Source organism: Oncorhynchus tshawytscha, linkage group LG08 (assembly GCF_018296145.1).
Source record: "Oncorhynchus tshawytscha isolate Ot180627B linkage group LG08, Otsh_v2.0, whole genome shotgun sequence".
NCBI classification, from domain to species: domain Eukaryota; kingdom Metazoa; phylum Chordata; class Actinopteri; order Salmoniformes; family Salmonidae; genus Oncorhynchus; species Oncorhynchus tshawytscha.
Window position 1 is genome coordinate 30641863 of NC_056436.1, and position 14651 is coordinate 30656513.

Sequence of the window (14651 nt, forward strand, 5' to 3'; positions counted from 1 at the left end):
ATTATACATTTGTAGACAAACTAGAATGAAGGCCAGACTAAGTCAGTGGCACAAAACATACATCTCCTTCAAATGTTGATTTTTGGTTGCTTTTAATGTAATCTCAACTGCAATTCAGGTCATTTGTTGTGCTATTAGATGAAGCACAGTGATACACATTCATCTGTTGTATAAAAAAAACATATCTGACATTCTATTTGCCATTTAAACTTTGTTGTGCTTTTAAACGTTTGGAAGACATTGTGACGTTTAGATGACAACTGAACAAACAATCAGACATGGCCATTCCATTGCTTTTAGATGGGTGAAAGCATAGTGATAACACATTGGGAATTCAACAAACGTCTGGCTGTCCTTTTTGAGTGGTTGAATAAAAAAGGTTGAAATCTCATTGATCAACATCTCAACCAAATAGGACGTGGTGTGCCCATCGGGATCTCTCCTTGTCTTTCTATTTCTCGCTCTTCATTACTGAAACTAACATAAGTTACTTATAATGCAGGACATACTTCAAGGTTTCCGTTGACATCTGCAGGTTGTAATTCTTTTCCGTTTCGGGCAGTCTGGGAAAGTCCACCAGGCAGGGGTGCTGCCGCTTATTATCGTCCCTTATCTGTGAAACACAGGAGAATTGTTCATGTACAAGTATGTGTACATATTACAACTGTCTTGAGGAAAGGGGAAAGAAATATTCCAAAAGGTGAGTATAATTCAAATCACAATGAAGGTTTTTGTCAATCAACAGGGGAGTACTCTCTTAGGGGAAAAAAAGGGTGCTATCTAGAATCTAAAAGTGTTCTTCAGCTGTCCCCATAAGAGTTAGAACACTTTTAGTTCAAGGTAGAGCCCTTTCCAGAGAGTTCTACATGAATCCCAAAAGGGTTCTACCTAGAACCATAAAGGGTTATCCTATGGGGACAACCCCAAAAAACTTTTGGAACCCTTTTTTCTAAGAGTGTGGGGATGTTGTCTACTTACAGAGGGCTACTGGTATACTGGAGTGATACTACGGTCTAGTCTAGTGGACATGTTATGAATGTAGAGGAGGAGCATGTTTTCTTGGGAGATAGAGAGGTGTGAGTCCTGAATACCATTCCAAGTGAGATATAGAATTATATTCTTGACTGCTGTTGTTTTATCTCTAATAATCCCTCTTGCTGCTCTTTCCAGCCCAAGCAGGATTACATCCATGTTGACCAAGAAAACATGAAGTGGTGTGGTTGTACAGATATGTGGCTATTTGTGTGCTACATGAACCCCAGGCATTTCTTTGGTGAATAGCACAAGAACTCCCCAGGAATTATTTTACCTAACAGACTTTTCCTACAGCCTACTACAGTCCAGACAGCCTACTACAGTCCAGAAAGCCTACAACAGTCCAGACAGCCTACTACAGTCCAGAAAGCCTACAACAGTCCAGACAGCCTACAACAGTCCAGACAGCCTACTACTACAGTCCAGAAAGCCTACTACAGTCCAGACAGCCTACTACAGTCCAGAAAGCCTACAACAGTCCAGACAGCCTACTACAGTCCAGACAGCCTACTACAGTCCAGACAGCCTACTACAGTCCAGAAAGCCTACTACAGTCCAGAAAGCCTACTACAGTCCAGACAGCCTACTACAGTCCAGACAGCCTACTACAGTCCAGACAGCCTACTACAGTCCAGACAGCCTACTACAGTCCAGAAAGCCTACTACAGTCCAGACAGCCTACTACAGTCCATTCAAATAGGGCTTTGTCAGAGGACAAAGAAGTCCATGCTGTTATTCTTACTAACCTTCGTATGAATGTCACACAGCTTGTTTGAGATTATTTTTATACCGTCAATAGTCCATGCTGATAAAACTATTACAAGTTTTCTATAACCATACTAGCCTCCGATAGTGAAGTGTGTCAGGCAGGTAATATAGAAACCCTACCTCTGTACCCCATAGCAACCACAGCAACTAAAACTCAGACCTCTTTAAAATCAGCACTGAAGCTGTGCTCTCTGGAGAGTGGAATAGAATAACAGCGCTGTCCAGGTATGTGTTCTGTTCAGCCCAGATTTAGTATATTGTCTCCCTGGTGTAGCTTGCCCCATGCACTGCCAGGACAATGTCACCCGGCCTAAGCTAACGAGGTCTCGTAAAAAACAGATAAAAGCCAAACTGCTATGTCAGGGGTGCAGAATTCTGTTTAAATGAATAAGAGAGTTTGACCCCGGCGTAATAGATCTCCTCACCATCAATCAAAGGCTCTACTAAGATGTGGGAACTGATGGAATGGCTGGCAGTTCAGTGGGTGGACAAATCACACTGTCACAGTTGTGTTTAGAAGTGGGATAGAGTGGAAGGAGGACTGCAGGAATTAGAGAATCATTCAGTAGGGTGGGCTACGGTGGTCTACTCTACACACATCCATCACTTATGTAAAAATAGATATAAGAGCTGTGTTGCATATTGTTTCTGATATTGATTGTCTGCACCTTTAAGGGCAGTGGGGCACAACAGGTCATTTTGGCAATGTACTAACATGAAACAAAGAAACAGTCATTCAGTCTTTGTAACAGTAGGGCTTAATGAATTCGCATCCAGTTGAATAATCTGGAATTCAACAAACAGAGAGAGAGAGAGAGAAAAATAGTATTTTCAATCAAGAATAGTCAGTCTTTCCAATCATTAAAGTGTCCACTAAAATTCTCTGAACTGAATTACAATGTTGGGCCGCAAGTAGCCTAGCGGTTAGGAGTGTTGTGCCAGCAGCCGAAAGGTCATTGGTTCAAATCTCCGAGCCGATTAGGTGAAAAATGTGCCTTTGAGCAAGGCATTTAACCATAATTTTACCAAGGTCGCTGTCAATAATGGCAGATCACTGGCTATGAGCCCACTCTCTGAGAGTGTCTCAGGGGAAGTGGGATATGCAACAAATTAATTTCCCAATTCACACATGAACTTGTTTGATATAAGTGTGAACTAATGTGTGAAATAAGACATATGTAAACACACACCTAACTCTCTTATCTTAATATCTATAGTCTAAACATGTCACTGAGGCCTATTTCCTGTTTAATTGCTGCAACAGAATGGCCAAAATGTCCTTCTGTGCCTTTGACTAAAACAATTGCATTGTAATTCATGACTGATTTAGGACACAGAAAAGATGAGTCTCTCGCCTACAAACAAACAAAAATGGAGTCTCTAGAATGAATGGCATGACGATTCCAAAAGGAGAAATACGGGAGTATTCTTCACTTACCCTCTGTTGGGTTTGAACCGCAAATTATAAAAGAGAAAGCAAAATGGTGTACAGGCTTGTTTTGGTGCTTTAACATTGGTAGAAGTTACAAGATTAGATCAGGGTTAATGCATTTCACACAAATAATTATCAATACAATTGGCCGAACACAAACAAACATTTGCAAGCTGAGATTTACTAATGTTTATAGTTTATTTATGTTTATAGTTTATTTATGATCCATTTAGAGGTAATGTATTGTGTCTTTCCTAAGTACAGTGCCTTCGGAAAGTATTCAGATTCTTTGACATTTTTCACATTTTGTTACGGCCTGATTCTAATTTAATTGTTTTTTTTTACCTCTTATCAATCTACACACAAAAACCCAGAATGACAAAGCAAAAATATTTCATTTAAAAAAAATTACAAAACTAAAATATGACATTTACATCTGTATTCAGACCCTTTACTCAGTACTTTGTTGAAGCACCTTTGGTAGTGATTACAGCCTTGAGTCTTCTTGGGTATGAAGCTACAAGCTTGGCACACCTGTATTTGGGGAGTATCTCCCATTCTTCTCTGCAGATCCTCTCAAGCGCTGTCAGGTTGGATGGGGAGGTTTGCTGCACAGGTATTTTCAGGTCTCTCCAGAGATGTTCGATCGGCTTCAAGTCCGTGCTCTGGCTGGGCCACTCAAGGACATTCAGAGACTTGTCCTGAAGCCACTCCTGCGTTGTCTTGGCTGTGTGCTTAGAGTCATTGTCCTGTTGGAAGGTGAACCTTCGCCTCAGTCTGAGGTCCTGAGTGCTCTGGAGCAGGTTTTCATCAAGGATCTCTCTGTACTTTGCTCAGTTCATCTTTGCCTCGATCCTGACTAGTCTCCCAATCCCTGCCACTGAAAAACATCCCCACAGCATGATGCTGCCACCACCATGCTTCACAGTAGGGATGGTGCTAGGTTTCCTCCAGATGTGACGCTTGGCATTCAGGCCAAAGAGTTCAATCTTGGTTTCATCAGACCAGAGAATCTTGTTTCTGATGGTCTGAGTCCTTGAGGTGCCTTTTGGCAAACTCCAAGCAGGCTGTCAAGTGCCTTTTACTGAGGAGTGGCTTCTGTAGGAAGAGTCTTGTTGGTTCCAAACTTCTTCTATTTGAGAATGATGGAGGCCACTGTGTTCTTGGGGACCTTCAATGCTGCAGACATTTTTTGGTACCCTTCCCCAGATCTGTGCCTTGTCACAATGCTGTCTCGGGCATCAACGGACAATTCCTTCAACCTCATGGCTTGGTTTTTGCTCTGACATGCACTGTCAACTGTGGGACCTTATATAGATAGGTGTGTACCTTTCCAAATCATGTCCAATCAATTGAATGTACCACAGATGAACTCCAATCAAGTTGTAGAAACATCTCAAGGATGATCAATGGAAGCAGGATGCACCTGAGCTCAATTTCGAGTCTCATGGCAAAGGGTCGGAATACTTACTTTAAATAAGGTATTTTTGTTTTTTATTATTAAGAAATGTGCAAAAATGTCAAAAAACATGTTTTTGCTTTGTCATTATGGGATATTGTGTGTAGATTGCTAAGGATTTTTTTTACTTCATCGATTTTAGAATAAGGCTGTAAATGTAACAAAATGTGGAAAAAGTTAAGGGGTCTGAATACTCTCTGAAGGCACTGTATGTCAATGACATGGACTGCCCAAAATAGTTTGCCAGTGCTCTGTGAATCTATTCTCTCCATCAATGTTAAAGAGGTCTCCTACCTTCCCATAAGACCAGCCCAGTTCTATCTTGTTCATGGCCCACAGCTCATGGATATTCTCAGCCAGTCTGTCCCGGACCTTCTCCAGGTATGGCAGCATGACGATCTGAGAGACAGAGAATCAGTGTCGTAGATAAACAGCATCTGTTTGTAGACAGTACAGCAGGCCTATGTCATCAATCATACATTGTGGATATTTGGAAACACTTACACTGTAGGTATTACTGTACAAGCCCCTTTAAAACATGCAGGATAAACACTGTTACTGTGTTTAAGATGAGCCATGTTGCAGTTAATGTGAGGCGTTCTGAGCTGAAAGCCATATGCCTGTTACCTGGCTGGTCTCCACAGGGGTGGGTATGAAGGAGGCCTGAGAAATGAACTGTGTGGTCCCCAGCAGGTCTCGGACCCCCTCCATGTCCCTTTTGTACTCCTTCACCGGCTCCACCTTCATCTTCTCCTTGGGGAGCAGGGCCTCGTAACACGGAGCATAGCCCGACGGAGGCAGGAATTTGAAGTCGCCATGACGACCACCCATCAGGAAACGCACCCTAGAGAGAGAGAGGGGGACTTATCAATCAGTGTGTTCAGTATGTGGGTGACAGCTTGAGAGTGATTGATAGGTTGATAGTGGTGGAGGGGTTAGTTAGAGCAGAACATAGAGCCACTGAGTGCCACTGAGGCTAAACCCTAGCCCCTCACCAGCTCTAGCCAAGCCCCAGACCCGCTCTAACCAACCTCCAGATCAGCTCTAACCAACGCCCATACCAGCTCTAACCAACCCCCAGACCCGCTCTAACCAACCTCCAGACCAGCTCTAACCAACTCTCATACCAGCTCTAACCAACCCTCATACCAGCTCTAACCAATCCTCATACCAGCTCTAACCAATCCTCATACCAGCTCTAACCAACCCTCATACCAGCTCTAACCAACCCTCATACCAGCTCTAACCAACCCTCATACCAGCTCTAACCAACCCTCATACCAGCTCTAACCAACCCTCATACCAGCTCTAACCAACCCTCATACCAGCTCTAACCAACCCTCATACCAGCTCTAACCAATCCTCATACCAGCTCTAACCAACCCTCATACCAGCTCTAACCAACCCTCATACCAGCTCTAACCAATCCTCATACCAGCTCTAACCAACCCTCATACCAGCTCTAACCAACCCTCATACCAGCTCTAACCAACCCTCATACCAGCTCTAACCAACCCTCATACCAGCTCTAACCAACCCTCATACCAGCTCTAACCAACCCTCATACCAGCTCTAACCAACCCTCAGACCAGCTCTAACCAAGCCCCAGACCAGCTCTAACCAAGCCCCAGACCAGCTCTAACCAAGCCCCAGACCAGCTCTAACCAAGCCCTAGACCAGCTCTAACCAAGCCCCAGCCCCAGCCCCAGACCAGCTCTAACCAAGGCCCAGCCCAGCTCTAACCAAACCCCAGTCCCAGCCCAGCTCTAACCGAGGCCCATCCCAGCTCTAACCAAGCCCCAACCCAGCTCTAACCAAGCCCCAACCCAGCTCTAACCAAGCCCCAGCCCCAGACCAGCTCTAACCAAGGCCCAGCCCAGCTCTAACCAAACACCAGGCCCAACCCAGCTCTAGCCGAGGCCCAGCCCAGCTCTAACCGAGCCCCAGACCAGCTCTAACCGAGCCCCAGCCCAGCTCCAATTGAACCCCAGCCCCAGCCTCAACCTAGCTTTAACCAAGCCCCAGGTCAACTCTAAACAAGCTCCAGCTGAGCCCGGCAGAGCAGAAAGTGACTATGACTAACCCCACTTTGAGAATGATGCAACATTTCATCCCACCACTCAGAAGCCCTCCTGGGCTGTAACCGAAATAGCAGCTGTAGTAGTGATGATGACGCATTCACTCCAAGTCTCACTGAGTGCAGTGCACAAATCAATTATTAACAAGTGTGTGCCGTTGCGTAGCATGCCCCGCTGCACAGAGGACAGGAAATGTTCAAACCCCACAGGGTTCATTTACAATATATGATGTGGCTTGCATCATACAGACAGACAAAATGCCGAATAACGCTGACAGAATTCCTATAATTATGAGTTCCTGTTAATTTTGTAGAATGCTGTATAATTTTGTATAATTCTTCTGCAAATGTTATTGTGGTAATTGAGATACAGGGTAGCTTGCAGGCCATTATGGAATTTGATGTGAACTGAAATATTTTGAGCTGTCAAGCGTCATGTCTCGGACAGTGGTCCAGAATAGTAAAATGCCATTTTACTGTAGAAAACAGGGTCGGTCATAAAATCCTGGAATGCTTCCTGAAGCTTGAAATTTCATTTTTCAGACATGTCAGTCACATAATTTGAAGTTGCCATGGCAACACAAGTGCGTAAGATGTATGCCGAGCCCTTAAGGATTCATATTTAGAGGAAACTATAGAGGAATGGATTAGATGGAGTTTTGTGCAAACTAGAGGGAGAATAGAAAGGGAATAGAAAGGGCCCTGTATGTGTGTAGACGTGTTCATTCATAGAAACGGCAGCTGTGTGTGTAAGACAAACACATACTTGACCCCAGCGGAAAAGCTGACAACAGGGAAGAAGAGTCCATCGATGTTGAAGTTCTCGAACATGCCCTGTACGGGCTGTCCATTGATCCTAAAGGAGATGCTGGGGGCTCCCAGGTCCAGACAACAGCTCACCACATCCTCAGAGGTCAGGATGTGTTGGTTAATAGAAGCCACCGCCCGGGAGATACGACCTGCAATAAACCACAGTCTCAGCACAGAAATATGACCTGCAAGACACACACTCACTTTTGCACACGAAAACACACACACACACAGTGGCCAGAGATATTTGCCCTGCAGGACACACACTGTCTAGACACAATCTGGGTGACTTCTCATAATTTATGAAGCAGGTGACTTAATGTGCTTGAGATTCAGATGGAAAAAAACTGACCTGACCAGAGATGAAGTCCGTCGAAGCCGTAAGAGTAGAGGTCGTCCCCCACCCCGTTGCCCCCCCAACCCTCCCCTCCACCTGGGTAAGGGGCGTAACCCTTGTTGGTGGCCCAGCCCACACGCAGGTGAGAGGGGTCACTGGTCAAGAAGTGGTCCACCTGATCAATCATCAGCTCGTAGTACCACTTCTTATACTGGGCCGAGCCCTCACTCATTCCCAGGTAAATGTTGGGCCTCATGCTGCCAAAGATTAGAGACACGGATTAGGGTTTAATCACATACTGGTAACTGTGTTCGATGTTGTTAAATGCACCTTCACCTTGCACAATCCAATCAAACAAACACAGCAATAAAAAGGATATCCAACACTAATATATATATATATATATATATAAAGTATATAACTCGTACTTTACAACCAGTAGCGCCTCAATCTAATTATACTGGGCTGGGATTGGATGGCTTTTTACCTTTGAACGTCATTGACCAATCGGGTCTGGAGAAGCAGATCTCTTTTGGGGAGCAGGTGATCGCAGATGAGGTTCTGATTGGCTCGTACTGCCACCCCATTACACACACACAGGGAACAGAGCACATCCAAAATCTGCAGGCAGAGAGAGAGAGAGAGAGAGAGAGAGAGGGGCAGAGAGAGAGAGAGAGGGGCAGAGAGAGAGAGGGGGGCAGAAAGAGAGAGAGGGGGCAGAAAAGAGAGAGAGGGGGCAGAGAGAGAGAGAGAGGGGGCAGAGAGAGAGAGGGGCAGAGAGAGAGAGGGGCAAAGAGAGAGGGCAGAGAGAGAGAGGGGGCAGAGAGAGAGGGGGCAGAGAGAGAGAGGGGCAAAGAGAGAGGGGCAAAGAGAGAGGGGCAAAGAGAGAGAGAGAAAGACAGAGAGAGAGAAAGACAGAGAGAGAACAGGACCAACTCATACATAGTCATTTTCCATGTTACTATTAGAGGGAAAGCATTACCTTTAGCTATTAAATAACAACTTGTCTATTAGAAAGTTGTCCACAGTATGTGGCATGGTATTATTTAGAAACATGTATTCTAGTGTCAAAATTGACTGAAAAGCATACGTAGGATAATTTTGGTCATAAAGTCAGTACATTCCAAAACTGAGTTTTGCAAGATTTGTGTAACTGAGGTCATCACAACTTACTTGAACTACAATTATGACCACTTGCCCAGAAACACGGATTTGTAACACCTAGAGAGTGTCAGAATCAATTCACGAGCATCTTGTGTTTATCTAGATTAATTATGACGATTTTGAGGATGTTGTTGCTACCCTGCCTCAAGAGGGACAAACAACAATAACTTCCAGGGTACAATAAAGCAAACATAACACACCCACATCAAACCACACCCCTAAGACTCAAATCTCGTTTTTCTTAATGAGCAATAGAAAAAAATGCGGAATCGGTGAGTCCAGCCGCTCTTTAATGCAGCCAGTCATAATTACTGAGAGATGCTAATCAGCAGAAACCACATCCAGTAATATCATTTTGATGCATGTGGGCCCATCCTGGCTTTACAAAGCAGAAGAATTAAATGGGCAAAGGACGGCAGCCAAGGGAGCCAGGCCAAGACCTGAGCTTTATTATCAGAGGCTTTATGAGCGGCTACAGCCAAATGATACAACCACTGTGATTTATGACAAAGGAGATGGCAGCCCGGCTGGAGTGCTTATTTCAATGTAAACATATTGATACACAATGCCTCTACACATTACAGTCAAATGCCCAGCTCCAACAAGGACTCATCAACTCTCTGCAGCCCTGTCAGCACTGGGTGTACAAAGAAAATGCAGGCTCATCTGTGAATTACTGTGCTTTATAAGAAACTGTGGTCAAGCTCTTGTGATGGATGAATAGTATCAAAACAAAAACTATGTAGTTCCAGTATATTCACTTGATCATGCTGATATATTTGATGATACAGCTCCTCCTCCGGTTTCAGCTCACCTTGTGGTTGCGTCCATGTTTGTAGAGCAGGGAGATGATGGACTTGATGTGTCCTCTCTGGATGATATTTAGAGCCTCCGGGCTCTCAATTAGAATGCAGTGGAGAACCTCCAGTATGCCTGCGTGGCAAATCATCAATTAACGGCCACCGAGGACAAGGGAACAAGACACAAAAGGTCATTTCGCAAACGCATGCTCCTGAGCACAAGAAGAGGGTATGACGATACATGGCCAGGCATTACTAAAGCCATCCAGGACTCTAAACACCAGGTCTGGGGTTTACAACAGTGCAATCCAACTCCACATCACCTTTGAAACCATGTGCAGACAGCATGCAGGTAGGACAAGGTCACACAAAGCTTTAGCTTTATTGATTGATTGAATCGATAATGAAAAAAGAAGTTGACTGTTCCAGCCCGGAGACTTTACATACATAAAAGTTTAGCAGGGATAAAAACACAATAAAGCCCGGAGGCTTGTTTCCATTGTGGTCCTCAAACACGTGTCATGGTGGTATCGTGTTATCATTTAAACACGTGTCATGGTGGTATCATTTAAACACGTGTCATGGTGGAATCGTGTTATCATTTAAACACGTGTCATGGTGGTATCATGTTATCATTTAAACACGTGTCATGGTGGTATCATGTTATCATTTAAACACGTGTCATGGTGGTATCGTGTTATCATTTAAACACGTGTCATGGTGGTATCGTGTTATCATTTAAACACGTGTCATGGTGGTATATTTAAACACGTGTCATGGTTATCATTTAAACACGTGTCATGGTGGTATCGTGGTATCATTTAAACACGTGTCATGGTGGTATCGTGTTATCATTTAAACACGTGTCATGGTGGTATCATGTTATCATTTAAACACGTGTCATGGTGGTATCGTGTTATCATTTAAACACGTGTCATGGTGGTATCGTGTTATCATTTAAACACGTGTCATGGTGGTATCGTGTTATCATTTAAACACGTGTCATGGTGGTATCGTGTTATCATTTAAACACGTGTCATGGTGGTATCGTGTTATCATTTAAACACGTGTCATGGTGGTATCGTGTTATCATTTAAACACGTGTCATGGTGGTATCATGTTATCATTTAAACACGTGTCATGGTGGTATCATGTTATCATTTAAACACGTGTCATGGTGGTATCGTGTTATCATTTAAACACGTGTCATGGTGGTGTCATTTAAACACGTGTCATGGTGGTATCATGTTATCATTTAAACACGTGTCAGGTGGTATCATGTTATCATTTAAACACGTGTCATGGTGGTATCGTGTTATCATTTAAACACGTGTCATGGTGGTATCATGTTATCATTTAAACACGTGTCATGGTGGTATCATGTTATCATTTAAACACGTGTCATGGTGGTATCATGTTATCATTTAAACACGTGTCATGGTGGTATCGTGTTATCATTTAAACACGTGTCATGGTGGTATCGTGTTATCATTTAAACACGTGTCATGGTGGTATCATGTTATCATTTAAACACGTGTCATGGTGGTATCATGTTATCATTTAAACACGTGTCATGGTGGTATCATGTTATCATTTAAACACGTGTCATGGTGGTATCGTGTTATCATTTAAACACGTGTCATGGTGGTATCGTGTTATCATTTAAACACGTGTCATGGTGGTATCATGTTATCATTTAAACACGTGTCATGGTGGTATCATGTTATCATTTAAACACGTGTCATGGTGGTATCATGTTATCATTTAAACACGTGTCATGGTGGTATCATGTTATCATTTAAACACGTGTCAGGTGGTATCATGGTACCTGAGGAAGACTCCAGTCTCTCCAGCTTGCTGACCAGCCAGTCCAGGTTGTTGGAGAACTGGGTGCAGTTGTTCCTGTTGCCTCGGATCAGTGCCGCTACAGGACACATGGACAAGGTCACAGGTCAAGGGGAGGAGACACGATACATATCCAGTTGGCAAGTCTGAAGAGGATAATGCAAATTGCTTATCTTTGACCTACAGCAAAAACATAGCTCCTGTAGAAATACACTGCACATCTTCCGCAACAAACAATGACACCCATGTCAAGGGAAGAAGACAGGTTACATATAATCTTTGTTAGTTATGAAGAGGATAATTCAAATTGCTTGTCTTTGCACCTACAGCCAACAACACTGCCAAACCTTACATCTTACACAACAACAACAACAACGTCACACAAAATGCACACCTTAAACCACACTCCATGCCAAGGAAAGAGTAGTGTTCTTCTTCAAAGCCTTTATGCATATTAATTCAGCTGCGGCGTATAAAGGAAGGGCGTGACATCAGGGGGACAGGAAAGGAGAGTCGTCCCAGCCAAAAATGACAGGGTCACCTGGCATAGACAGAGGAGAGGAGGCCTAGCTCACAAATCCATTTAGCTGGTGCAGGTGTGTGGAGGAGGGGGTACGCGAGGGGGGACGTGGTCTGCACATTAATGCTCCCCATGAGGAGAAAGCACCATGTAAACACGCTGTGAAGGGCTCAGACAATGACACAGACACTAGAACTGGGAAGCTTCTGAGCAGGAGACATGCTCCTACTCCAAGAGGGAATGCCTATAATGTACAACTGACATGTAAGATTGGACTGGTTTTTCCCACCCTGAAAGACCGTATTCGAACAATTTGTGGCCTAACTCAAGGATATGGGGAAAAGTGGTGACCATCTGGTGAACATGGGCAGTCCAGATTGGCTGGGAGAATGTTGTAGACATGCTGGGGGAGATGTTGGGTAGAGACCCTGGAAGCACTTCACACAGACGTGAAATCTGCATGCTATCCTTATCCACTTCCAGCCCCTGTTTGTGGGTGTGTGTGTTCAAGTTTTATTCGTCGTATGTACAGGATACACATGGTATACACCGTCCAACCAAACGCTTACTTGCTTCCTTCTCGACCAACGCAAACTAAAATAAAGAATAAAAGATAAGAACACGAACATAAAGTAAATGGCTCAGTAGAATAGAATAAACATTTTTGCACAAGTATAATACAGGAAGGCCTGTCCAATATTTACACATATCAGGGAACGGGGGATTGGGGGGGCAAGTGTTTAAATTGTGCAGTATTAGCAAAAGTAAATACGAGTCTGTTAGCAGCAATTATGATGTGTGTGTAGCATGAATGCATGTGTGTGTGTGTGTGCATGTACATGTGCGTACAGTACGTATGTGTGTGTTTGTGAGTCTGTGTGTGGTACTAGAGTGCATGTGTACTGAGGCTAGGGCTGTGAAGGTCATGATTGTAAAGTTTATTGGTGGTGTACATAGTTTGCAGATGTTATCGCAGGTGCAGCGAAATGCTTATGTTTCTAGCTCCAACAATGCAGCAATATCTAGCCAATACAATAACAATACACACGCCTTCTGTCATTGTGAAGGGTCCATTTCAGGTGTGTTTGTCCGGTCTACAATACAAATGTGTACTGTTGAGGGTACTCGAAGACTGGAGTTGAGCACCACTGGCTAAATGGGTGGACTGACGGCCATTGCAGGGAGCAAAGCAGGAAGAAAAAGCAGGATGTGTCAGTATGTGGTGTGATTTGTTGATTGAACTCAACTGGCATTACAAAAAATACATTACATTGTATGAGCAACATCATTCCCCTTTGACATCATTGGAACGAACATTCTACACTACCATGGAAATGATTTGCATCACAACAGCAGGCATCCACTGTGAGTTCACCCACGAGTTTACCAGTCATGTTGCCAGGGTTAGAGGTTCCAAGCCTGTTCTATTCATTCTATTTCTATGTGTGCTGTTGCAGGGAGGGGGACATTGTCTAGGCAACCAAAGACTCATTTGCTATTACACCTTGTTTGTTTCAACAAGGAGCAAAATGTTTCATCACGTTGTTAAGAGTCCATGTTACCTCAGAAACGGACTCAACCGCACGAATGCCCGGCCGTCCCTTCTTCAGTCAGCTGTTCGTTCCACACACACAAAATATATATACCCATATATACACACACACACATACACACATACAGTATATACATACAGACATACACCACCAGTTAAAAGTTTTAGAACAACTACTCATTCAAGGGTTTTTGTTTATTTTTACATTGTAGAATAATAGTGAGGACATCAAAACTACGAAATAACACATATGGAATCATGTAGTAACCAAAAAATAGTGTTGAACAAATAAAAATATATTTTATATTTGAGATTCTGCAAATAGCCACCCTTTGCCTTGATGACAGCTTTTCACACTCTTGGCATTCTCTCAACTAGCTTCATGAGGTAGTCACCTGGAATGCATTTCAATTAACAGGTGTGCCTTGTTAAAAGTTCATTTGTGGAAGTTCTTTCCTTCTTAATGCGTTTGAGCCAATCGGTTGTGTTGTGACAAGGTAGGGGTGGTATACAGAAGATATCCCTATTTGGTAAAATACCAAGTTCATATTATGGCAAGAACAGCTCAAATAAGGAAAGAGAAATGACAGTCCATCATTACTTTAAGGTCAGTCAATACGGGAAATTTCAAGAACTTTGAAAGTTTCTTCAAGTGCAGTTGCAAAAACCATCAAGAGCTATGATGAAACTGGCTCTCATGAGGATCGCTACAGGAATGGAAGACCCAGAGTTACCTCTGCTGCAGAGGAAAAGTTCATTAGGGTTACCAGCCTTAGAAATTGTAGCCCAAATGCTTCAGAGTTCAAGTAACAGACAAATCTCAAAGTTAACTGTGAATCAGGCCTTCATGGT

General features: G+C 43.5%; 1 protein-coding gene across 1 annotated transcript in view; it reads right to left on the bottom strand.

The window, feature by feature from the left end:
- The window catches only part of LOC112256660 (ryanodine receptor 3), a 162539-nt gene that overhangs the window by 67631 nt on the left and 80257 nt on the right, over positions 1-14651 (bottom strand). The window contains exons 15-22 of the mRNA XM_024430062.2: positions 11711-11806; positions 9897-10015; positions 8406-8539; positions 7934-8175; positions 7538-7730; positions 5322-5538; positions 4989-5093; positions 510-613 (exon numbers count right to left, since the gene is read on the bottom strand). Coding sequence (XP_024285830.1) covers positions 510-613; positions 4989-5093; positions 5322-5538; positions 7538-7730; positions 7934-8175; positions 8406-8539; positions 9897-10015; positions 11711-11806 — 1210 coding nt within the window. The remainder of the gene's footprint in view (positions 1-509; positions 614-4988; positions 5094-5321; positions 5539-7537; positions 7731-7933; positions 8176-8405; positions 8540-9896; positions 10016-11710; positions 11807-14651) is intronic.